General features: G+C 44.8%; 1 protein-coding gene across 1 annotated transcript; it reads left to right on the forward strand.

The window, feature by feature from the left end:
• Nucleotides 1-615: 615 nt before the first annotated feature.
• Nucleotides 616-26,558, forward strand: itgav (integrin, alpha V). The gene is made up of 30 exons (XM_018728993.2): nt 616-1,062; nt 1,687-1,814; nt 4,549-4,640; nt 4,735-4,849; nt 5,343-5,404; nt 5,555-5,600; nt 8,257-8,379; nt 8,586-8,630; nt 8,972-9,015; nt 9,105-9,161; nt 12,508-12,560; nt 12,903-13,108; nt 13,215-13,406; nt 14,829-14,874; nt 15,515-15,622; nt 18,034-18,089; nt 18,883-19,037; nt 19,310-19,447; nt 20,774-20,841; nt 20,949-21,096; nt 21,206-21,298; nt 21,641-21,720; nt 22,542-22,622; nt 23,089-23,194; nt 23,315-23,473; nt 23,593-23,718; nt 24,015-24,128; nt 24,240-24,347; nt 24,453-24,575; nt 24,679-26,558. The coding sequence occupies exons 1-30, from the start codon at nt 881-883 to the stop codon at nt 24,775-24,777; spliced, it is 3,153 nt and encodes a 1,050-aa protein (XP_018584509.2). The 5' UTR covers nt 616-880; the 3' UTR covers nt 24,778-26,558.
• Nucleotides 26,559-26,588: the final 30 nt, after the last annotated feature.

Raw genomic sequence — 26,588 nt, forward strand, 5'->3', positions numbered from 1 at the left:
TCTGAGGCCCATTGCCATTGCCCACTAATATTTGACAATAATTTACCAGCTATACTAGGAATTATAAATATACGCGGAGGCTGTTACGGTCACAGCGATTCGGCTTTTTTTAAACTGAAAATAGCAAAGACGGAAAAGAAGTCTTGTTCATGTATTCTTACTCTGACTGACTTGCACTGACATTTTGTGCTTTTTTCGCAACGCGACGTACAGATCAGCGTGTAGTTTTTTCCACGGTTTCGATAGATGGATGGAACCCCTGGTTTCGCTCTAATAACACTTAGTTTCCCGCTTCGTCTAAGTATCAAAAAAATGTGTGACTCCGAATTCGTCACCTGTGTACCGTATTTTGTCGCGGGCTCATAAAAAGTTGTCCCTGACTGTTGTGTTGGCCCCGATTCACGCTGTGGTAACTTCCACGCGCCGCAGGCTACGCGTTACCTGCCGGGCTTCGTTCGCGCCGCCGCTGGTGGGAGTGCGCGCGCGAACCACTTCGTCAGAGCTGGGCCCGGTTGCGCGCAATTACCAGCTCCCCGCTGGCGTGAGAAGATCGCATGTGTGCTTACGTTACGTTTGAGGATCACACCCCTTCCCGCTTTCCACTTCCTGCGCGAGGAGCTCCACTTTGTTCTGCTGACAGAGTGTGCGCGCACGGAGCTGCGCGCCGCCGCCGCCGACGACGACGACACGCCTGCGCTCGGACGCTATGTGGCCCCTGCCGCCGATCGGGTGGCGGATTTCGCGCTAAGCGTCTCGAAAGCGTGTTTCGGTAAATGAGCGCGAGGGCGGAGGAGGAGGAGACGAGCACCGTAAAGACAGGAGGAGAGCGGCTCTGACAGCCCGCAAGGAAGGCAAGCTCGGCCGCCGGCACCTCAGGATCATGGAGCAACAACGCACTTTGTGTTGGCTGCGCACCCCGATCGCGGTCCTGCTCCTGCTCCTGAGCCGCACGGAGCGCTGCGACGCCTTCAATCTGGACGCGGAGAAGCCCTCGGTGTACTCCGGGCCCCCGGGCAGCTACTTCGGCTTCTCCGTGGATTTCTTCAAGCCCGATGACAGACAGTGAGTGTCCGCGGCTGTTATGCATGCCTGGGTCCCCTCTTTCTCTCTCTCTCTCCCTCGCCTGTGTGTGTGTGTGTTTCGGTGTTAACTGAGCTGCTCCAGCAACAGATCGTTTCCATACCAGCAGTCCCCTTGGCTTGTTTAAGGTCCATTTTGTTTGTTACATTACATTTCATTAGCAGCCGCTTTTCTCCAAAGCGACGTGGTACAGCTCATAGAATCATGTGTATTACATACCAGAATGAGAGACATTGCTTACGTACAGAGTTAGTTTTCCAATTGTGAACCGATGTTCATCACACGAGTAGCTGCATAGTCGTCGTCGTCCCCCCCCCCCGGCTACATATCAATGCGCTCACGAAGACTTGTTTGCCCTTTAAAACAGTTTTCCGTAATAAATGAAAAAAAAAGAAAGGAAAAGAAAAATGCCGGGCGATGTTTTAACCCGAGCGCGGTGTCTCGCTCTGAGTCTGTCCGCGCGCTCAGAACCTCTTGTTTTTGTCTCCGCCGTTTGCGCGCGGCGCGAAGCTCGAGCTTCGACGCTGAGGCGAGGCGAGATGAGGCGCGCGCGTTGTGACCTCTCGTCTCGCTCGCGTCTCATGTTTTTGTTCGCTTCCCATCCAGGTTGAACGTACTGATCGGAGCCCCGAAAGCCAACACCTCTGCGTCGGCCGTGGTGGAAAGAGGCGCCGTGTACAGCTGCCCCTGGCAGTCGAGCGCCGCGTGCCGCCAGATCCCGTTTGACACCACAGGTGAGTCTCGTGCCACATTCCGCGGTTGCTCCTGACCTGTGTTAATGCCCTCTAGTTACTCCATCTGTTCATTTTCGTTCTTCTTCTTCTTCTTCTTATTCCTATTATTGCTCATCTTTGTAGAACAAAACACATGATTTCCTGGAGATGTTCCCTCCTTTTACCTTCCCGGTGGAGCTTCAGTTTTCTTTCTCAAGGCTCTGAAGAGGAGACACCCCCCCCATTCCCCATCCCAGACCCGCCAGTGTCCGCACCAGTATCAGTGCCCTTCAAATGCTTTCAGTTGTTTGGCAGTTTTTTTCTTCTTTCTTTCCATGCCTGTACTCGAAAAACAGCTCCATGCCTTTCCACATTACCACATTACCACACACTCGGGGCTGTTCTCCCGGGCGTCTCCCTCCCGCGGAGGGAATGGAGCCGACCGCCCGTACAAGGAGGCCCGCTTTCCGCGCTCCGGCTCCTGCGGTGCAGGGAAGGTGGCGGTTGGACTCCGGGAGGTGCCAAAATTTGAGTGGACTTGCATAACATTTCGTACGCCTGCTCATTTACGTACTCCCAGGGAAATGGAGTGCTGTCAGACATTACTTTTCCTGTTGTGTAGGTGTATTGTGTCCGCTCACATTTCAGGTTAATAATTCTTTTTTTCCCTTATTGTTGTGCGCTGCACTTTTTAGCCAGAGACGTGGTCCTGCAAACATGTAGCACTCGCATCCTTTGTTCCACTGCTTATTTAAATCCCAGCTTTCTGTCAGTCATACGAATCCCTTATTCCATACAGATTCATAAAGTCAAACCCCCTAAGATATTAACTGGAAATGAGTGCAACTCCGAAACTTTAGTTCAGTTAAATCCATATAGCAGGATAAAATTGCTCGAGTGTTCATCGGTTACTTGTATTTATTTATTTTGTTTTTTTTTGTGTTGGTCTCATTTGCAGTCTGCGGTTGTCACTGTGAGCCCAACTTGGAGCAAATGAATGAGCCAGGCCAAGAGCATTATGGGAAAGCACCGCAATTGTCTTTATGTGGATCCTCTTATTGTGCTTACGGTTCCCACAAAAAAATAATTAAGAGGAGTCTCTTCTAACCTCTCACCCCCGTCTCAATAGAATTCTGTGGATTTGCTCCATAATAGGTTTGTGTTACTTGGGTTTGACCATACTGAATGTGGTAAGAACTCGACAAGTAGACACTTACACTGTCATTTTAGGAAGAGCTGTTTTTTATTCACCAAGGGATGGTTTATGAAGAATGTGCTTTGGTTTTTCCAGGGAGGAGAATACCATGTCTTATATTTCATCTGCAGTTTCCATTTCTTCTGTCCAAATCGTTTTGGTGTGGATTTGGTTATAGTGTAGCATATATTTTTTAGACCACATTTTTAAAAAAAAATATTATAAAGTAGCATTAAGGCAAGTCCTCGCTTTGACTTTCTCCCTGGCCGGAACCAAATATGGCAAACAGTGTTTTGCAGTCTGCCTACCTGCCACCCAATTAAATGGTGTGTCCAGAATGGAAAAGGGGAATTTCCTTCCCATGACATCAGAAGAAGAATAAAACAAACAAACAAAAGAGGGGAAAAAAAAAAAAAAAATCCCCTAATTTTTTTTGTATAGACACACAGCTGAACTTTGCTCTGCGTGTTCACGGGGGTTTTTCTGCTTCAGCTCATTGGCCTTCTCAGATTGTGAGTCATTCTCATCTATGGTCACGACCGTGGAGGTCAGTCGCTGTTGTTTCTGGCACTGTTGTGGCAGAGGAGCAAATGCCACAGTGGGCTCTTGTGCCAGTGAGAGGAAGGACCAGTGCAGTTTGGGTTAGCGTGGAACCTCATAGTGTGTTCTTCCCCACATCTGATGGATACCCTCATAGTGGGGTCTGTTTGAATAGTGTTCTTTTGAGCTCCCATAGCCCCCCCCACCGTGAGTGTGTGTGAGTGCCGGTGTGTGGGTAGGAAGTGAAAATGAAACAGCTGCTCAATCTTGCTTCCTCCCTTCCTGCCGTACGTCCTGAAACTCGTCCCTTGATGAGAGTGACAACCTGAAAACGGAAATAATATTGGCAATAATACGGAGGATTAAGAAAGCAGGCTCCTCCAACCTAACGTCATGCCACGGTGCAAACCAGTTACATTCCACCGGTAATTTGATAATGAAATTGTACGATGTACACTGAGTTAATCTTATAAGTATTCAGCATTGGTTATAAATCCTGTGAGTTTAATTACCTAGTGGCTGCTTTCCACACAGTTGTGTACTACAGAAAAAGGCAGGATCCAATTTTGCCCTCAAAGCAGGGTCATTTTTCCAGAAAAGAAGAATGACAGTCTCTCCCATGTTTCATTTTTCCAAAACTAAGACATGCAGAGCAGTATCTCGACATGTGTTGTATTCTTCCTGATTTCTTTGCTTTCTTTGACTTCTGAGAATATTTTCAAATGCGATCGTTAACTTTTAAGTTTCAGGACTGTCATTTGAGCTGAGAATGGCTGTTGCGACAGTGGCTGGGGGACTTGGGGAAAAACTACAATCCAAAAGGCAGATTGAGGGATAAGAACTTGTGCTCACATCAGCGGTGTTGAAGGCTATGTACATTATTGGGTCAGTGGTGCCTGAAATAACAGGAGGTTGAATTTGCTACAGTAATACATGTCACAGATTTAGGAATGTTTGGAGATGTAGCAAGAGCGGCATTTCCTAGCTTCCTTGTATTACGTTAATGTCGTTCCTTTGTAGATGACCGGACAAATCCTGAAGGGCTTCAGATGGAGTTCAAGTCTAACCAGTGGTTTGGAGCCACGGTGCGCTCGGATGGGGAGCACATCCTGGTGAGCCTGCGGTGTGCACCTACGGTGGACTGCTCATGGGTCACGCCCTGATACTCTCCTCTGTTTCCTCACTCATCCCGTTGTCCTGTCCCAGGCCTGCGCCCCGCTTTACCAGTGGAGCACGTTTGGGTATGTGGAGCGAGAACCAGTGGGAACCTGCTTCATCAAGAAGGGAGGCACAATAGTGGAGTACTCTCCGTGTCGGTCAGGTACTGCGTCGTCTGAAGGCTTTTTAAATGTTCTTCATCGTGTTAATTGATGGACTCCACAGTGATGCACCGTTAGTTTTTATGCGATTTCCCAGGAAAGGGGCATTGTGCTGACAGGGGCACAGTGTGCTTCTCAGGAACTGCTGCTTCTAAAACTCAAGTGCAGCATCTCACCTATGAACTTCCCAAGCTACGAAGCAGAATGGCTTGTTAATCTTTTCCGGTCCAGCTCATCTACAGTAAAGCGTGAGCTCAAACTCATTACTGCGCAAGTACAAGTTTTCCATGAATCCATTCTCTCTAAAACAAGGGCATATTGCGGCACAGCACATGCACTGCACTGATTTTCAGCGGCAGTGTCTTCTGCAGCGTTGGTGTGTACACTGCACTCCTGGAGTTACATGCATGATACTGTAAATGTTTTTCTCCCCCCCCCCCCCCCCCCCCCCCCCCCCCCCCCCTTTAAACGCAAGCTGCGTTTCTGTGTTTTCAGCACTAAACACTCCAGAAGGACAAGGCTTTTGTCAGGCAGGATTCAGTGCTGACATCCTGAAGGTGTGCTTTCCTGATTTATCTCAGTCTAAAACTATTGCCATGTCTAGTTGTTTTAGTATTTTAATTTCTTAAAATGTACTGTGTAAATTTACCCTGAAAAAATCCAAAAAAAAAGAATAATATTCTTTTGTTTTTATTTTCTTCAAATAGAATAATAGAGTTGTGGTTGGAGGGCCTGGCAGCTTTTACTGGCAAGGTAAGGAATATTATTCCATAATTCTGGAAACCGCTCTTGATCTTTGTGCTTTGGGTTTGTCATTAAAACGGCTGAACTGCCTGTTCTGTTGAATGAACACCTGCCGTGAAATTGGCCAATTGGCTCAGAGACCCCGTGGTGCTGAAGTATAGATAGATATACTTTATTGATCCCACAAGGGAAATTATGTTACAGCAGCAGAATACAGGTCTTAAAATACTTGCAATATGAAAAATATAAAACAAGTGGAAAAATACAAGATAAAAATATGTACAATTATATATAATATGTACACATACACAGTTGGAAGAATAGTAAATAAGTGTATTTAAATACACACACACACACACATTTTCAGAACCGCTTGTCCCATATGGGGTCACGGGGAACCGGAGCCTACCCGGTAACACAGGGCGTAAGGCCAGAGGGAGAGGGAACATTAAATCAAAACAGTATGTAGTGCAACAGTATATAGTACAAGTTGTGCAGAATGGTAATATAATCATTATGAAGTAGTAACAAAATGAACTAACAATAGTGCTGAATAGTTCATCTGTCACACAGAGGTGAGCTGTTGAACAGTGTTATTGCGAACGATAGGAATGATTTCCTGAACAGTTCTTTACGACAGCGGATCTGAATGAGTCTAATAGAGAATGAGCTTCGCTGCCTCTGCAGTGTGCTTTGAAGTGGGTGGGATGGAATGTCTATGATGGAGAGCAGTTTGTTCAGTGACCTCCTATTCCTCAACGTCTCCATGTTCTGCCCAATGACGCTGCCGGCCTTACGGATGAGTTTGTTCATCCTGCCGGCATCTCTGGCATTGATGCTGCTCCCCCAGCAGACCACAGCAAAGTAGATAGCACTCGCAACAACAGACTGGTAGAAGATCTCCAGCATTTTCCTGCACACATTGAAAGATCTGAGCTTCCTCAGAAAATAGTCTGCTCATTCTCCTCTTGTACACAGCATCAGTGTGGTCCTTCCAGTCCAGACTGCTGTTCAAGTGGACACCTAAGTACTTGTAGTTCTGAACAGTCTCAACGTCCTCCCCCAGGATCTTTATGGGTCTGACTGCAGTTCTTGTCTTCCTAAAGTCGATGACCATCTCCTTGGTCTTCCTGACATTTTCGAGGAGATGATTCCTGCTGCACCACTCCAGAAAGTTATCCACCAGGTGCCTATACTCCAACTCCTGTCCATCTCTAATACACCCCACCATTGCAGAGTCATCAGAGAACTTCTGCAAGTGGCATGATTCAGTATCATACTGAAAATCGGAGGTGTACAGAGTGAACAGGAATGGTGACAGGACAGTTCCCTGTGGCACTCCTGTGTTACTAACCAACACATCAGACAGGAAGAGATAGAGATACAGCCTTGGGAATGCAGCACTGACCCTGAGTAAATGTCCATCAGTTTGTGGCCTGTTCTGTGGAAGAGGTGGGCTGGGGAGTTAATCCACTACAAGCAATCCCTGATTAATATATGCCCAGGAGTCGTTTTACCCTAACTTGGCCTTGCCTAACCAGGAATGGGGTGGAATGCGAAGGTGGTTGCTGCTGGGTGGGTGGTCAGGCGGGGCATAATGAAAGCCATGTGGATGGGCTCAGTGAGGGGAGATCCTCTGTAGGCCATGCCAGCCTCAAGGCACTTGCTGGAGCTGTTTGTATGCCCTGTATGGCCTTCTGGTTTGTTATCAGTTCTTCTTGTTTTTGTGTAATGTTGTCACTCTGGATTGGCTGCTGAGTCAACCTCATTTACCTTATTTTCCAAGCTCTATTTGCTGTTTGTCATGTGCTGTAGAAATGCAGTGCTACAGAGTGACTTTTTTTTTTTTGCATTATGTGGTGGACCTTGTTTGAGCATCCTTTTCTCAGGGTCTGAGCAACAAATGGTTACTTTTTCTCATACTAGACATTTGACATAAGTGTTGATCTGAGAGCACTTAAAGGAATGTCTCTTTTTTTTTTTTTTATTGGCATATCAGTGTAACAGTTCATATTGAGCATCAAGGTCAATGCCAATGCCAAAGGTCCACCTGTGAGCGCAAGGCTTGATTATTTGTTAAACCCCAAACCTAACCCTAATCCTCAACCACAGGGGAAACTGCTACTCTAACTGTACTTCTCTACTGCATGGGAAGCGTGTTTGGTGGTGTAACTGAGAGCAGTAACATGGGTAACATTACATCACGGTGGACCAGTAAGAAAACGGCCCTGTGAAGTGACCTGTGAATGTACACATTTCTCCCAGGATTGTATATGTTTCTTTAAGTAAAGGGTTTGTTTGTGCATGTTATTTCCCATGTGGCCTCTTATTATTCCCTTGAATATTTCACATCCAGAAATAACATGTTTGTTTTTGTTTATTTACAGTCTAGATGGGCACAGTTCATTTAGTGTGCGTCTCATTGTCAGTACTCAGTTTGTTAGAGAAACGAGAAACCTTAATAAATGATAGTTACTATCCTAAATGGTCCAGGTTTGTAATTTTGGTTCTTTTTTTTTTTTCCCCCCTGACAATCACCATATAATTATAGCTCAGACCTTAATTATAACTCGAGCGCTGTTGTCATTCTCTCTCTGAGAGATGTCTTGTTTCGGCGCGTGTTGCCCAGTCTTTTCTGAAAGTGCTGCGATTTGTGCTTCCCCAGGCCAGCTCATCTCGGACGATATCGCTGAGGTTATAAGCCGCTACAGTAACAGGTTCCACACACCTTACAGTAACCAGCTCTCAACGAAGCCGGCGAGCGCTCAGTTTGACGACAGCTATCTGGGTAAGAGCTCGCTTTGTCTCACTTTTGAAGACGCGTTGTAGTGGGTGAGCGTTCGGAGATTGAAACTGAACTGTGTGTGTGTGTGTGTGTGTGTGTGTGTGTGTGTATTTTGTGTTTCCACCACAGCAGAGAAGATTTTCCAGCTCTTTTTGTTGAGCACCTCTTTCTGACAGTCGCCTTTTTTCCTCCTCCATTAAAACGTACAGGTTACTCTGTGGCTGTCGGAGATTTTAACGGCGACGGGGAAGACGGTGAGTCTTTCCTTTTTGTGTCTCGTGGAACTGCTCGCTTGCTCTGCTGACTCAGTGACAGCGCACACCCACGCGAGTGTGTTGTCTGTAGACACCAAACTACAGCTCAGCGTGGCTCAACAGCCCTCTTCAAGTACAGGTGTCTGGAATGGCTGACTCAGTGATAATTGCCGTTTACTCGAATGGCGTTCGCACAAAGCTGTGGTGAAGCAATGCTGTTATTTTGCTTAGCTTGGGCCCACTTGCGAATGGAGCAAGTTCGAGAGCTTTATAAAGACACGTCAGATGCGATTTGTCCTCAGACTCCAGTTGTAATGCTTGTTTTTGACTTCTCTCCATAGATTATATCACAGGAGTTCCCAGAGGCGAGAAGGCCCTTGGCTATGTAAGATCTTTTTACTCTGTAAATAAGGAGAAAAAAAATATATAGCCTCTGTGGGGAACATTAAGGTTAAATGTGTGTGTTTTTACTAGGTCAACATTCTCAATGGGAACAACATGGAGTCCATGGTGAACTTCACAGGAGTGCAGGTATGTAGTGCTGGGCATGGTCTATGTGGTACATCTCTAACTCTGGTGGAGATGTGAACCTTTTTCCAGCTGCACGGAGGCAGTGGATGCTGCGAAGGTTGCCGTGAGATTGTGCCGTTAATGGCACATTGCAGGAAAAGTCTCTGTGGCCAGGGCCTAGTTGTGTTTAGTGTTTGGTTTGTTTACAAGCCAGGAGTTCATGTCCTAAATCCATTCCCACATCTGGAAGCCATTGTCAGGCCCCTCAGCAGAAGCGTTTTCATGAGTGGGTTGGGCGGTGGAGCTGGAGGAGGGCTGCGGAGTCAGCACCCAGCGTCCCTCATGGGCCGGGGGCAAAACGGCACGCCTGGGGGGATGGGCGTTAGCTCAGTGCCGCATGTTTTCCGGCCACGCAGCCTCCGAATGACTCGGACCGTGGGCGGGATGTCCCACCTGACGTGTACTGGCGTCCTGTTTCCAGACAGGAGGCAGCCATTAAAATGTAGTACCTGTGCGTCACCGAAACTGTTTCGAGGTTTTCCAGTTGTAGCATTCGCTGTCCTAGTAATGGGGCAGCAGTAGATCCTTGAACTGTTTTTGAAACTGTTAACTATAAGCAGTCCCCAGATTACAAAGGAGTTCCGTTTCTCAGTCTTTGTCGAATTCCCACGTAAGTCAGAACAGTTACGTATGGTGGGTATCTAACGTCATTTAGTGAAATGTTTGTCTTAGTATATCGTGTACCTTTCAGTTCATAAAAAACATTAAAGAAACACTTCTGGATACACTAAAACATCTTTAATACAGTACACATTTTCCTGAACCGCTTGTCCAATTCGGGGTTGCGGGGAGCCAGAGCCTAACCTGGCAACACAGGGCGTAAGGCTGGAGGGGACACACCCAGGACGGGGCGCCAGTCCGTCGCAAGGCACCCCGGGCGGGACTCGAACCCCAGACCCACTGGAGAGTAGGACCTGGTCCAACCCACTGCACCACCGCGCCCCCCGACAGTAATAACAATAAAATGTAATGATAACAGTAATAATAAATGTAACTATGGTATTTATAATGGAGAGACATAGAAAGATAATAAATGTTACTACTGTCATGACAAACAGAGGACACGGAGGAGGCTGGACCCAAGTGCAGGGATCATTTATTCAGAATCAAAGGACTAGACACGTTCTCGTGGTCGGGAACGGGCGAATGGTCGGTTGACTGTCAAACTGAACGGAGGCAAGGATGTGATATCATGGTCGAGGGACAAGGCGGACGGTTGTAATCACAGAGACGTTGAATGGGACTGGGAAACGATGAGGGACAGGCCTTGAAAGAGCAAAGCGACGTGGGTTTGAGCACGCAAAGGGGACTGTTGTGTTGAGTGAGATTCCACAACTGGGAAGAGGTTGAGAAGTGTCTTTTATAGCCGAGAACGCGCACGTGCAAAACATTAAAGAAACTTTAATATTAGATTTTCCAATCTTTGTTGGCGTTTCACTTTATTATTTCCACTTTAGTTTCAGTTGTGACCGTTTTTCTTTGCGTCCCCATCACTTGTGTCACATTTACACTTTGGTGCTATGGTTATGAGGGTAAAAACAAAAAAAGCCAACTACAGTAACGCATGAGACACTTAACAGCAATGTGGTCTGACTGAAAAGAAGGAAGTCTTTGTCCTACTTTGGGCTCACGAGCCAACAAACTGCTGTAGATGTGCAATGTCTTGATATGCGTCGCAAAGTAGCGCCCATTTGTTATTACGAACCATTGTATGTAACTCAAATTTTTAAATAGCAGGCTTTACGGGGGTGGTTTGTAACCACGGGTTGTACGTAAGTCCGACATTCGTTACCAGGGCACTGCCTGTAGGTGCAGTCTGAGACGATTCATATTTCTCACTCCTGCACCACAAGGTTATTTCATGTTGCTCTTTCAAGGGGGGTGCCTTTTAAAGAAAAAAATACCTAAACTCTAAATACATTTACACTATGCCAACAGTATATGTAAATAAAAATGAATTTACAGTGGTCTTGAGAATTGTCGGCAGTTGTTCATTTCGCATGTTGTTATGTTTTTTTACACCCCAGTGAAACACAAGGTTGAAAAAGGGGTCACTTCGGAATAAATCCTACGATCTGAATTGTACGTTTCGTTTTTATATTTCAATGATTTTCATATATCCGAAGAAAACATGGTATTGTTGAAGCCTGAGCTTTTTTAATTTTTATTTTGATGACATGTAGCAGTTTATTTTATACTGCTTTTTTAAATTCATCTTAATTGGGGCGCCAGTAATTTTGGAGGCCGCTGTGAACCGGTTTCAGTGCTCATTTGCACGGTAAGAGGCATAATCCATGTTAAGATGAAGAATTTTGTTGCTGCTCTTCTTGTGCAAACACACCTCTACATTACATGTGCGTCAGCATCCAGACACATGAATGAACAATGTGAGCCCCTTTAGCCGAAGGCATCCGGTAAATAAGAAGGAAAATGTATGAATAATAGTAGCATTTCCTTCTGGTTTTTTAATCCTTCTTTCCCCTTGGACCATGGTTCTCTGTAAATAAAACACCAAATGGGGAAATAAGTGAGACTGGTCTTGCTTTTCTGAGCAGGGGGAGCTGACTTCTGTGGAGGTGTCTGGAGGCCTGACTATGGTCTAAATCAGGGCTTTCTCTGACCCTCAGCTAGCGTTTAGCCTGCTTCACGGTGTAATCAGATGCAGTGTCGGTCTTTGCCAGCCACCCCCGAAACGCCAGTAGGTGTGTCCCCTCTGTCTGACAAAAGACCCATCTGGTCTACAAGCCCATTCTACACTTCCTGCGTTTTCTTCTCTAATCCCCCAGTGAAAAGAGTGCACCATGGTACTCAAAGTTTAGCTTCAGGACAGAGTAGATATTCTGTCATTATTAACATTTAGTTTTACTCCACCTGGAGCTTTTTTCTCTGAAGCCTGGGCCAGTTAGAGAAAACAATGACTATATGCGAAATAGCTGTGCTGAGGCCCGTATTGTGTACGCTGCACTGAATTGTGGGTAATCTGAACATTGTGGTCAGGGGTGTAGCTACAAGTCATGGGGCTGCTGGAAGAGTACTGCTCTGGGCCCTTCTTTAAAAAAAAAAAAAAGAAAAAATTGCCAGTTTTTGATTTGTCAGTCTGCTCCATCTGTGGCCCCTTGAATGGTCACCACTGCTCTGGCCACTAGCGACCGCCATGGTTGTGGTCATCACAGCGACTTAGGAGCTATCTCTAGACTAGAGTATCTTTTAATGTGTTTGTCTTAGGTAGCTGTTATGATCTGTGTATGAGAGCAGTATGGAGAGTTTATGAAAAGTGTCCTTTATCAGCTGTGTTCCTTTCTGACAGATGGCTGCCTACTTTGGCCATTCAGTGGCAGCGACTGACATCAATAACGACGGGTAAGTAACACCGCATAGGCACGTCTACCACGTTCCCCCTGAGAAAAAAGGAGGAAGATTGTCGTATGCAGTACACTTTGTCAGCTGCACTGTATTGCCAAACATACACATGGCCTCATTTTGTCTGGCGGTTTCATAAGAGATATTCATCTCCCTTGTGAACATGGGGTGGAGCTGTGATCTCCAGCCCCCCCCCCCCCCCCCCTTTTTTTTTTCTCCTTTTTTAACACGTTTTGCTCTGTGCTGTGTGTTCTGATGTGATGAAAAAAGTGGGGTTCTCAAGGTGGGGTTTCCTATGCTTTTCTATGTGGCTGTACCATCCCCCGGGTCCCTGTCTCCCAGGTGGGTGGACCTCTTTGTGGGCGCCCCTCTTTTCATGGACCGCGGCTCCGATGGAAAGCTCCGGGAGGTGGGCCAGGTGAGCGTGTATCTGGGTAAAGGAGGCTTCTCCTTCCACGCTTCACGGACGCTCACTGGATCGGAAGTATACTCGCGCTTCGGCAGCTCCATCGCCCCGCTGGGGGACCTGGACATGGATGGCTTCAATGGTATGAGCACCGGGCCAGCAGCAACCCTCCCCCACCTCCAGCTGACCCTGAGCTGCAGGCGATATAAGAGGAGGTGTGATGTGTACTCCTCTGCTCCTCTGTCCAGATGTGGCAATTGCAGCACCCTATGGCGGTCCGGACCACAGGGGCCTAGTCTACATCCACAACGGCAGAGTAACCGGGCCGGACCCCACAGCTTCCCAAGTGCTGGAAGGGAAGTGGGCCGCTTCCTACATGCCTCCGAGTTTCGGCTACTCCATGCACGGGGACACCGACATTGACCTGAATGGCTACCCAGGTATGGGCAGCCCAGGGCTGGCACTTCATGCTTGCTTTTACTCTGCATTAGAGTTGAAATTAAAATTTAATATTAAAGACTGCATTAGGCAATGACTGATCTAGGGCTAAGCGTGGTACAAAACTTACAGGATGCTGAAGACACATCAGCATGCTCTTGTTCTAAAGCCAGAATTTGCACCCAAAATTTGTGCTTTTTTTTTTTTTTTGCATGTACAGTATTGTAGAGCCACTTGGTACAATTTGTATATAAAAAAAAAAAAATTGTATAAAAATGCTTGAAATACTAACATGGTTTTAATAGGATTTATTTCCATTGAAGAATATCAAATGACAGTTTAGTCAAAGAGTCTGTACAGGTGGTTCTCGACTTAGGTTTCCATCCCAATGACCTCGTCATAAGTTGCAAATCCCTTTATGCTGTATTATATAAACTATGTATGTGTATAAACAATTACCATGCATGAGTGATACATCGTATAATAGGGCTTCAATACAGTTTTTCACTAACTTCACACATTATTCATCTTAAAATAATACTAATATATAATAATAGTAAATACGATGCAGTATTATATTTTCATGCTGCACAGTTATTTTCACTTTCATTTCTGTATCTTTTTCTTTTCTGTGCCACCAGAACACTTAAACTTTGGCTTACTAGGCACTGTAGTGTAAAAAAAAAAAAAAAAAACTGGAAAAAAACCTTGAAAATAAATCACAATTACTGACAGGCCCGCTGTGCTGGTTCACTAAGAAATATGGTGAGAACTAAGAAACATGGTGAGAAATTTTGCTGAGATCTACGTCGCTTTGGAGAAAAGCGTCTGCTAAATGAATAAATGTAAATATGGTGCCCCGTGGCAGCGCGACCAGTGGATGTTATTGTACGGCACACGGAACAGTCATTGGTAGATGTTACGACCAAAAGCCGTAATGTAAGTTTAATGGGATGGCCGTTATGAAGTCCAGGTTGCCGTAAGTTGTACTTGTCGTAAGTCGAGGACCACCTGTATTGCTGCTCACAACATGAAATTCCGCTGATGCAGGAGAATGGGAAAAATAAATCAAAGTCACAAGTTGCTGATTTGAAGTTAAAAGCTAAACAAATCCAGCTCACAAATTTCATTCACCAGAAGGAGGAGTATTGGAGGTACAGCAAATATCAGTGAGGGGTAAATTACCCACATAAGGGTAAAATAGGCTTTGATCACAATAATCACTCTCCGAATGAACAGCTGTGGGAACATTAATAAAATAGAAATGGTAATGTGCTTCCGATTGCATAAATCATTTCCCAAAGTTTGATCATAAGTAAACGTTGCTACTGATGAAGGTGCCATGAATGCTGTCGACCCTAGTGTGCTGTGATACCACCGGGTGCTTGACTGATGCTGAAATGTCCCTGTTTTCCGATGTGCAGACCTCGTTGTTGGCGCCTTTGGGGCGGACAAAGCCGTTTTATACAGGTAACTGTACTCGCTGCCCTCTTAAAGTGAGACACGCATTTGATGGGTTTTATGGTGAACGCTACATTAACTGAAAAAATGCCTTTTCCTTTCATCTAAAAGTGTCCGGCATGCTTTTATTTGCAATTAGTAAAGCGCGGCGCCGGCTCGTTTGAACGCCCGCCAGGTTTTATGTGCAGCGGAGCAGTGCCCCATCTGCACCGCTGTGCGTGTTGGAAACACACACGTATTGACAGACACCAAAGTGCACTTATTGATTTGTGTCTCGCTGCTGGGCCTGACTGTCAAATGCCATCATTGTGCGTTCTGTAGTATAACAAGGTTTACTTCTCCGAGAAAAGGGCCATTGTTTGTTTTGTCAGTAGTCCTATTTCAGGCTTTATCCGGATAGGAAAACAAAGCATCTGTTCTGTAACTTGGCTGTTTGTACATGTGAAAGTGCAGCGGGCAGCAGTTCATCTTAAACAGCTTGTCGAATGGAATGAGTGCTTTAATCAGGGTTAGAAGCCTTGAGTTTCATTTCTGATTTTTCCTAAATCTAGCTCCACACTCTCTCCCTTCTTGATTCACTGCCTCTGTTTACTGAAACACCACACCCCATCACACCACGCTGACCATCTCTGCTGTGGTTCTTCCGCAGGGCCCGGCCGGTGGTCAGCGTTAACACCACCCTGGAGGTAAACCCACAGATGCTGAACCCCGAGGACAAGAGCTGCAAGCTACCTGGAAGTTCCACACCTGTTTCTTGGTGAGCCAAGGCACCCCTCCCCAACCCACCCCATGGTGACCCAAAAGAGCACATCCTGCATGCACAGCTGCTACCTGTACCCTGACCGTACTCTTCCAGTAATACCGTCTGCTGCAAAGACCTGCTGTTTTCCGGATCCTCCAGTCATCTGGAGACACTTAGAGCTGATCTTTTGTCTCTGTGCAGCTCTTGTATTTGTAGCTCAGGCCATTTTGCCCTCGTTGACTCCAACTGCGGTCTGTCACCAACGGCTGAGGGACGTCGGTACGGACTGGGCTTTTCCCTGGAGCTATTCGAGACACTTCTCACTTTGACACTTCCGTTTCTCACTCAGACAGCTGTCCGCAGCTCATTCTCCTTCAGAGGCATCATTCTTGTGTCTAGAGCAGTCACACACTGACTGGAAAATAGTTTATTTTCTGACATAGAATATCCCCTATTTACCGGGGATATTCAAGGTCTTAAAGTGCACCGCTGTGTGTTTTGTGTTACTTCAGAATTCTTGCTTACGAGGACCTTGACAAGGCTAATAGTTCTGCAATACTGAATAAATAACACCAAAAGCCCTTACACATTTATGGAGGAGGGAAAAAAAGTTTTTATTATAGTTGAAAGGAAGGGCAGGAAATAGTCGATGTGGTGTATTTAAAATCATCCTAATGAAAAGTAGCACTTATGAATGCCCTGCTTGGACATACGGAATTGTAATTTAGTGGTGAAAATTAATACTTGAAGATCTCTTCACCTAAAATCAAAAAAAGTCCTAAGTACAGCATTATACCCAGCAAGAAAAACAGTTACAAATCTAGCAAGGTCCTGAAAACAAGAAGGCGTCACTTCCCACGCAAAGCAGTACTCTGCCAGTTTAGTATGAGCTGTTATTCTATTCTTAGCGTTTGTGCTTGAACAGAGCTTTGCTCTAGAGTTCAGATCCATCCTCCACACAACACCTTTACACTAAAATAGGAAGAGTGTGTGTCTCAATTACATTAAACAAAGCTCTGTATGTGAACACTTCTGCTTTTGCACTTTGAATAATAAGAACTAGTTGTGGATGTCTGTTTATGTAGCATGACAGTTTTTAAGATGAATTGTGAGTTAAATTCCTGACACAAGAAATGAATGGAAAAACTTGACACGAGTAAAGACACGTTGTCACATCAAAGCTGACTAAACTCTTAAACCCACATGGATTCTGGTTAGGAACATTTATCTAATAAGGGTAGAATGGTGATGCAGTGGGTAGCATTGGTGCATCATGGCTCTTGGACTGTGGGTTGAGATGTGGGCTTGAATTATCTCGTTCTCTTCGAGTGAGTATGCTCTAGGCACTCTGGTTTCCTCACACAGTGCAAAGACACTTGTTTCAGGTGGACTGGTACTCTAAACTGCATTTAGTGTGTGTGTGTGTGTGTGTGTGTGTGTGTGTGTGTGTGTGTGTGTGTGTGTGTGTGTGTGTGTGTGTGTGTGTGTGATTCCTCTGTGATGGACTGGTTCCCATCCGGGGGGTACCCTACCTCACTTTCTGTTCTTTTATTCCTCTGTGTTTTGCTGTGTAACCCTGCAACCCATTGGACAAGTGTTTATAATTATGGGGAATGTATAGCAAATGTAAGGTAGGGGTAGACGTCAAGTCGGATTCATTGCATGGTGACTACTTGTGTGGTTTTCACAGTAATAGCAAATAAGGAAGGGCTTTACCACTTTCTTCTTTCGCACATGTCTTTGGACTGTGGGAGGAAACCCCCACGAACACAAGGAGGACATGCAAACTATAGCTGTATGGTTGGCATCACAACATCAAGGTTTTTAAGTGCATTATTCTCTCATATAGAAATCCATGTATTGTATAGTATAAGTATAAATCCATGTATAAGTTATGTACATTGCATGTTTGTAAAAGTCTGGAGCCTACTAGCATCATATCTGGTGCAGTTCTGTTTCTTCCAGATTAATGTCCTTGAAAGAATTCATCATAAAATATTTAAAATATTCCAGTTTGACTATATCAATCATGCTACACCACCGCTTAACAAAATGTACTCTGTATTATTTCTAAAATTAAACTTTAACTGGAAAAATGCAGAGTAGGACAGTTAAATGTTCATCAGGATGTTAACTTATTAAGGTTGTAGAAAGTTGTTTGACATTTTCATTGCATTGCGTCATGCTGTGGATCATCAGAAATAGGACATGAAACTTAATCTTGGCTTCATGTCCTAAACCACAATGACAAAACAATAATGCATAGAGAATGCTGACAAAGTACTTCTGCCTGTTCTGTGGGATGAAAGCAAAGTGTTATGCTGCAACTTCTTACAAGTGAAACTATATGTTTTGCATTTTATTGGGCCTGTTTGTAGCCTTTGTGTTTTTCTTGGGTGATGGTTCTAAACCTGTTGTCTTCACAGCTTCAGGGTGAAGTACTGTCTGCTGGCCCATGGACGGGGTGCCCCCGGAACCCTAAGTGAGTGCCATGGAATTTGAGTGTTCCATATAGCATCCCAGTAATGTTTGTTTTCTACCAAATGCTGTTGAGATGAAGGCATTCCATGTGTCACTGTGTCTTACAGCTGTCCTGTATTCAGAGGCTGCTAATTACCGTTGCGTGCGTGCGTGCGTGCGTGCGTGCGCGCGCGCGCCTGCGAGCTTCTTCTGGGCAATTTTGTTAATGCTCTCTTCATGGAGGGCAGGCGGTATGGCTAAAAAAAAAAAAAATTGTCCATCCAACACTCATGTGACACCTGTACTTTTGGATAATCGCTGCCAGACCATGGCTCCTCTGCATGGAAATCATAGACCAAACATCTTCCGAACATGCTTTCTGCCTGTCTCGGCTCTTTTCCTTCATGTAGCTACTGTTGGATTCAAACACTATTTAAGGGCAGTTCTGACTAGTGGGTCAAGGAACTATAATGAGCCAAAGAAACCTGCTAATTTTTCCACTCAGTCAACATATGATTTGGTGGAATATCTGAGAACAGTCCACAGATAACCTACAGCTATAAGATCATATCCAGATCTGAACTTCAACTTGATCAGAGTTGTCAAGCAAAACTATTTACAGATCAACCTTGGTTGAAACACAACATGATTTAGGTTCTATGAATTATATGAGTATTTGTGTACCTTTTCGGTTTCATGTACACCACACTTGCACTGCCAATTTGCTGCATTGGCGGCTGGCGAGTATTTTGTCAGCCCTGGTTTTAGGGAATGTGTTGTGTACCGCAGCATGGTCACATCTTTCTGTCCAACAGACTTCCAGGTGGAGCTGGTGTTGGATAGGCTCAAGCACAAAGGGGTCATAAAGCGAGTGCTCTTCCTTCACAGCAAGACATCACAGTACTCCAAGAACATGACTGTTGCCAATGGCAGAGGACCTGGCTGTGAGGAACTTGAGGCCTATTTAATTGTGAGCAAAGTTCCACCTCCTTAGACATGGAGCTCCTCTTTCAAGTTGATGCTAAAGAAGAGAAAAGCATGATTTCATCATAACTAGCTTGGTTATTGAACACCATTCTTAGATTCCGCATTATTGAGTCGTCATACAGTATGACGTATGCTATAATGTAATATACCCCCGTAAGTATTGCTCAAGGCTGATTGATTCCTTGGGTGTTACTGTGTGTGGCCTAGTATGCTCCTCGTGGATCTTAGTTTGTACTGTGTTTGTCCTTCCTGTAGGATGACTCTGAGTTTAGGGATAAGATCACTCCCATAACTGTCTTCATGGAGTACAGCCTGGATTACAAGACTGCTGCCGACAAGACAGGCTTGCTGCCCATCTTAGACCAGTTCACCCCTGCCAATGTGTCCAAACAGGTAAAGCACTATCCATGCTGCCTGCTCGTTCTTTGTAGGGTGGATGAGGGCACAAAGAGCCGCGGTGCATGTCTTGCACTCAGTGACGTACCCTTTGGGATAGGCGTTTCCAACTTCCTCAAAGAATGAAAAGAGTGTGTGTTTGGAGAATGCAGTCATAGGCAGAGAGGAGGCGTTGTGGCCAAGAAGACGAGCAAAACAGACGTCAACAAAATGTAAACTGCAGACCAACATAAAATATCAACAAGAATGTTTTCACTGTGCTTTTAAGATGGGAGAACAAAGATCTGGATATTTCTAAAACAAATTTACATATACAGGGGCTTGCAAAAGTATTCAGATCCTTGACGAAATTCTACATTTTACTGCATCACAAAATATGTGAACAAAATGGCAAAAGGTAATGTGGGAAGGTGAAACAAACTTTTTAGACTTCATGCGAACCATTATGTTTGCTGCAGACCTAACACAGCACATCACCCAGCTAACACTATCCCTACAGGAAAGAGTGGTGGTGGCAGCATCATGCTGTGCAGTTGTATTTCATCAGTAGGTAGTGGAAAGCTAAAGACTGATGGAAAAATGGACAATGCAACTTACTGGTAAATACAGAATGGAAGCCTGTTACATTATGCTAAAGACAAATTGAGGTGAAAATTCATATTTCAGCAGTGCAATGATCCCAAACACAAGGCCAAAGCTACCCTGGAGTGGCTTTAGAAGAAGAATGTGAGTGTCTTAGAGTGGACCAGTCAAAATCATGATCTGAATCCAATTGTGCTTGAACAGATTGGTCAACAAGTATAGACAAAAAGTGCACCGAGCTGATGTAAAAACTGGTAGATACTAACGCAAAAAAGACTTGAGGCTGGAATTGCTTCCAAAGGTGCAAATATTGAGTTTAAACATTTGAATACTTAGAACAGCATATTTCAGTTTTTTTTTTATTTATGATGCAAAACTCGTGCTGACTTATTGAATAGCTCATTTTGAGAAGTATTGTTTTTAATTAAAAATATCACGTCAAAAAAAATATTAAAGCATCATTTTGTCATCCAGTAAAATCTGATTGTGTTGAGGTTCTGAATACTTTTGCAAGCCACTGTGTAAATATTTGTATATGAGTCATGATCCTTATATGCTGTTTTACATTATTTTTTAACAGTCTCAGTCCTTGTGAAGAATCAAAGGAATGCACCATTTTCATAACAGCAAAAGAGTGCTGAAGTATTTCTATATCAACTTGCTTTTCTACATTAATGCCCAGATCAAGAAAACAGCATAGTGACTTTGATGCCAGTAGACTTGTGTGCTTTTTCCTTCCAGGCACACATCCTACTGGACTGTGGTGTGGATAACATCTGCAAACCTGACCTGAAGCTGTCTGTGGTGAGGTAGGTACGCTCGTAGGATCATCCAGTGTGTTTGCCCAAGCCTGCTGCCTTTACCATGCAGAGTCGGAGCCTGATTCCATTTCTTGTGTGCCTGTAATGGTGGCCAGCAACCAAAAACAGATCTACATTGGTGACGACAACCCCCTGACGCTGGAGGTGACTGCGGCAAACAACGGGGAGGGAGCCTATGAGGCTGAGCTGTACGTCTCCATGCCCCCGCAGGCTGACTTCATTGGTGTGGTCCGCAACAGTGAGGTGGGCTCCAGAGACCTGTTTCCAAGGGCTGTAGGAGGCAGTGGGCCAGCTGTGCGCTAGCTGACATCATCACTCCCCCCACATCACCTCTCTCACGTCTCTCCCCCAGACACTGTCACGGCTCTCCTGCGTCTACAAGAGGGAGAACCAGACCAGAGTGGTGGTTTGTGACTTGGGAAACCCCATGAAGGGAGGAACTAAAGTGAGTCTGAGCCAAAATCCCTGGAGGTCTGCTTTCTAGCTGTCCGACTAGCCAAAAAAATGTGAATTTGAAACCACAGTTTTAGATGGTAAACAACGTTTATGAACATGTTCAGAATGGTAGTGTTATACAGTGTGTAGATGACTGCTTTCACATTATTAATCAGCTTTACATACTTAAATATCCATTAAAGGTTAAAGGAAGAGTCAAAACACAGTGACAGAAATGACTCTGTAGGCTGTGTGCCAGCACTTTGTGCGTTAGGAGGATGTGTGGGTGTGTTCTGACATACTGGTGATTTCACTTCCTTTCGGTGCACCCCCGATGTCTGGTCGTTCACAGCTGGTGGCAGGGCTGCGCTTCAGTGTCCACCAGCTTTCCGATCAGGACACCTCCGTCAAATTCGACCTACAGATTCAGAGGTGAGGACCGGGTTGGGCACGGCCTCATGGTTTATATGGGTCATGAAACACACCCTCTATAAACATATTGGATTCTTTTCTATGGTTATGCTTAAATGCACAGAGTGATTTTTCATCTTACCTGAGGAATATAACTAACTTGTTCCATCTACTTCACAAAGATGGTTTGCTTTAAAAACTGAGCTTTACTTCCAAGCCTGTTTTCTATTATTATTATTTTTATTATTGACCTAGGATCATAGGTAATCCTAGTTTAATTTAAATTGTGGTGATGTGATTTGTGCAAACTAAGGAGACTTTAAAAGAGGGTGGTTGTGTGGTCATTTGACCAGCCTGTCTTGTTACTGCTTTTGATATTGTATATAGTTAACAAGGTTTGAGTCCTGCTCAGGGTGTGCAGAATTGTTTGCATCTCCCAGTCATGCACAAGAGAAGGCAATGGAAAAACACTTCTGATCCTTCCTTCTGTTCCTCCCTTGCCACAAAAACCACGGAAGTGCTCGCTATGAGTCAGGTGTTATGAGTTGACTCAGCATACACACACATATAGTTAATTAATGCTATGTTAACTAAGCTTGTTGTGATCTGACTTTGGAAAACCAAAGAAAAGAAATTGGAAGAGTTTGATCCTACGGTTTTTGGGATTAGCAGAAGCTAAGAACTCAAGCATGGTGTTACCTAGGTCAAATCCAAAAAAGAGGATTGTATAACTGTGAGGTATGGGGCATTACCAGCACCCTGTGTGTTCGAAATCTGGTTTTTGTTCCCTCATGAAAGTGCTTCACTTTTCTTAATCTCCGCATCTTCTCTTGCTCCTGCAGCTCAAACCAGTTTAATAACACAAGCAGTTTGGTGTCCATCGTCACAAAGCTTGCAGTTTTGGCCAAAGTTGAAATTCGGGGGTACGTACAGAAAAATACACTTTTGTTTCTGCCACAAATTCACACAGGAGGGGTGCAGTGGGTTGGACCGGGTCCTGTTCTCCGGTGGGTCTGGGGTTCCAGTCTCACTTGGGGTGCCTTGCGACGGACTTGTGTCCCGTCCTGGGTGTGTTTCCTCCCCCTCCAGCCTTTCATCCTGTGTTGCCGGGTTAGGCTCCGGCTCCCCGCGACCCCGTATGGGACAAGCGGTTTCAGATGGTGTGTGTGTGTGTGTGTGTGTGTGTGTGTGTGTGTGTGTGTGTGTGTGTGTGTGTGTGTGTGTGTAATGTGTGTGAAATTCACACAGCATCAGTCTTTGGTGATTTCCTCAGAGCCAACCCAACACTCACCCAAGATCATCTTTTATTTAAAAGTCTAGAAGCCACTCCACTCAGGTTCAACTGTCTCTAGGAGACATTCTTTCTGCTTGTTCTTGTCCTTTTCTCAGGGTGTCTGCCCCAGACCAGATCTTTCTTCCCATCGCCAACTGGCAGCCCAAGGACAACCCTGTAATGGAGGATGACATTGGGCCCCTAGTGCAGCATATTTATGAGGTCAGCTGAAGTTCAGCTTTTTCTCTGCAAGCATTGCCTCCCAGCGAGCATGGAAGTACACCAGAGCCTTCCGTTGCCCAGCTCCATAGCAGAAATGAACACTTGTCCCTGCTTCCCCAGCTCCGCAACAATGGCCCCAGCACCATCAGCAAGGCAGTGCTGGACATCACTTGTCCCTACAAACTCAACGGCGGTGCCGTCCTCTACATCACCTCATATGAAGCAGACGGGCCCATGAACTGCAGCACAGACATGGAAATCAACCCCCTTAATGTCTCTGTAGGTTCCCATGTACCACTTAATTCTAACCGAGGCTGGTTCTGGTGCACTGGCGTTAATTTAGCATACGGCATGTTGCCGATGCGCGCGCTTATGCTCATTTGTGTCCCGATTCCCAGAATCCAACATTTGTGGAGAAGAACAATACAGCAGTTCCGAGAGACAGGTCAGATAGCAGAAGACGCAGCCATGTGCACCAGCGAGACCTGCAGGGAAAGCAGATGGAGGGAAGCCTGGAGACTCTGGTAAGACCATGCTGACTGCCCACTAAAATTCACTTACTTTGTGAAGGTGTATGCAGCTATTAAGTGTTTTATTTATTTTTTTGTGCTGCCTGTACTGAATGTACTGTACTTGGAATACTCTTGTTTCTGACAAGACTAAATAAATACTGTGTAAGACTGAATCCTTGCACAGTACTTCCAGAGTAATGATGATCCAGTGAAAGGTGGAATTTCAGGTGCTGGAGAGACCTACTTGACTCACTTTTGTGTCTTTTGTTGTGTTCACATGCGTGCGTGTGTGTGTTTCATACACTCAGGACTGCGTGAAAGCTCAGTGTCTGAGGATCAAATGCCAAGTGGGGCGTTTGGAAAGGGGTAAAGGCGCCATATTGTTTATCCGCTCGCGACTGGGCGTGGCCACTTTCCTCCAGGTGAGGCCGTACTCTACTTGCCGCATGTACAACTGCTCACACTGTGACACGCGAGAATCCAGAGCCTGGTCTCGGACATGGTTGCTGAAATCCATCCGTTTCATTCACTAGCAAGAGAACCAGAACCGATCCTATGCTGTGAGGTCCACAGGGTCATTTAGCGTCATAGAAATGCCCTACAAAAAGTTGGTTTCAGAGCTCCCATCCAACTCCACTGTGGTGAGTGGGTTCCCTCATGGTCTTCTTCGATGAGCTCTGTTTTTCAACACAAACCATTGTTCGGCTGAAGTACGGTGACAGAGACCACACCATTTTTTTGCCCAGGTGAACACAGCTGTGATCTGGGTCAAAACGGACTACAAACAGCCAGTACCAGGTTGGGTGATCACCTTGGCTGTACTGGCTGGACTGCTGCTCCTAGCACTGCTCATCTTTGTCATGTACAAGGTGAGGTTCCCAAGGGTGGAAGGGGGTGTGATGGTGATGGTGGTTGTTAGGTTCAGGATGGTTTTCCTGGGCTTAGCTCAACATGCTCTTTCTCTTCTCCCAGCTGGGCTTCTTCAACCGTGTGCGGCCCCCTCAGGATGACTGCACAGAGAAGGAACAGCTGCAGCCGCAGGAGAACGGTGACGGGAACACTGATGCCTGAGGCAGCCTCCAAGTCCCCCAACACCCCATCACTCCACCAAGCTATCTCCACGTGCGTCAGCGTTGACCAGTTTGAACCTGGAACCCTGCACTCCAAGGCAATGGCCACTCCTGTCACTGCACTGCTGAACTGGTGGTTTCCATTTGAGGACAAGCTCAGAAACTTGGGTTTTAACCTATTTGAACAGAGACTGGACAACAACCGACATCTCAAGCAAAGTAAATAAGTCGAAGCGTCAAAGCAAAGTTGGCACTTGACCGCAAATTGTTTTGACGGCGATGTTGTTTGAGGAACAGTGCGGTATGGACCGAGGTGGCTGTCAGGATGGTCATTAATTATTGAAAACTATGTTGTAATCTTAGTACAATATTGATCTCTTGCTCACTTGGAAAGTCTAACATTGTGGCTCATTGCGTTTCTACCTGCTGGTTTACTTCTATGCATTGTAGTGCACTGATGTTGTACAGATTGTATCATTAGCACATTAATTGATGTGACCACTAAAAATACACCAGCCATTGAAATGATGGGCAGAGTCTCTGTTTCATTGAAGACTACCGCAGTTTTTATAACTTTTGTGTATTTATAGTGAGATTAAGAAATAATTGCAATAATTCCCCCCCCCCCCCCCCCCCATTTAAAATGGCTACTGCCAAGGGGAATTTCAGGGCTTTTTGCCTTGAGGGTATGGTATTGTCAAAAGTGCTGTATTTAAAATTTCAGATAGGTACACTGTTCCGCCATTATAATTACCCGATACTAGTCCCTTGTTTAGTTGTTTAGTTTCTCCAGTGTCCTTAACTCACAAATGTACTTTATTTAAAAAAAAATATATATATGGGCATTTTTATATCTTCTAGAGTTGGATATGGATTATTGCTGAAATATTAACCCGGAGTTTTCAAATATATTTTAAAAAGATAAATCATTGACAATAAACCAGTAGACTGGAATTTTTTTTCTAGTGGAAACCAAATTAACTAATATTTTTAGTTGGGACAAGCCTCAACATTATTCAGTGCTTTTTATGCTAACTCCATGTCCAACAGAAAAGATGTTTACAGATTGTTTAGAGATGATTGCTACCCTCCCTGTAAAATAATAGTAATAATAAAGACAATAACGTGCACATTATTTTTCCAATCTAATTCAAAGTGTTACCTTGTTTAGTGGTTATTGTGCATTTATTTTGATATGTTATAAAATGACTTGTTACTGATTTGAGTTATTGCTACATAAATCCATTTTTGATGTGCTCTTATGCTAGTTTAAAATATAATCAATTATGGGCTTTTCTGGTCTTCATAATCCTCCAACTAAAGAAGTAGCAGGACACCATCTTTTATTTTAATCAAATGCGGAAAAACCATGTTTTTCGAAAAAATATAATCTTTCATTTTATAATACATAAGTATAATAAGTGAGGAAATGTCCCCCGCAATGTTAAAGCAAGCCTGTGTGTAATTCTGAGTATAATTCCCAATATTTTTAGCTCCCCCAATACCTGGCAAGTTCTTACAATGCTGATACTGTATGTAAAATTTTATCCAACTGAAACTCTAGTGAAAATATTTTTATACTTAACACAAGTTTAATCAGTTGCAAAATACAACTTTGTACATGCTGTTCAAAGACAAAATAGATTAAGAATGGGGATGAAAATAGGCAGTTGTGGTTCCATGTCATGAGGCACATCTGCAGTCAGTGATGAGTGGTAAACTTTTGCACATTTTTTGTGAAAATAAAACTTCAAGATCAAACAAATAAATGGCTTAAACGGATTAGTCTGTTTCCTCTCCGCTCCCTATTTT

The sequence above is a fragment of the Scleropages formosus genome, chromosome 21 (genome assembly GCF_900964775.1).
Source record: "Scleropages formosus chromosome 21, fSclFor1.1, whole genome shotgun sequence".
In the NCBI taxonomy this organism is placed as follows: domain Eukaryota; kingdom Metazoa; phylum Chordata; class Actinopteri; order Osteoglossiformes; family Osteoglossidae; genus Scleropages; species Scleropages formosus.

Excerpts from the sequence above, each read along its gene's own strand:
- itgav (XM_018728993.2), top strand. The coding sequence starts at position 881 with ATGGAGCAACAACGCACTTTGTGTTGGCTGCGCACCCCGATCGCGGTC. Across the intron at positions 23,195-23,314 it reads TAGTGCAGCATATTTATGAG|CTCCGCAACAATGGCCCCAG; the intron begins GTCAGCTGAAGT and ends CTGCTTCCCCAG. Across the intron at positions 24,129-24,239 it reads GCGTGGCCACTTTCCTCCAG|CAAGAGAACCAGAACCGATC; the intron begins GTGAGGCCGTAC and ends TTCATTCACTAG.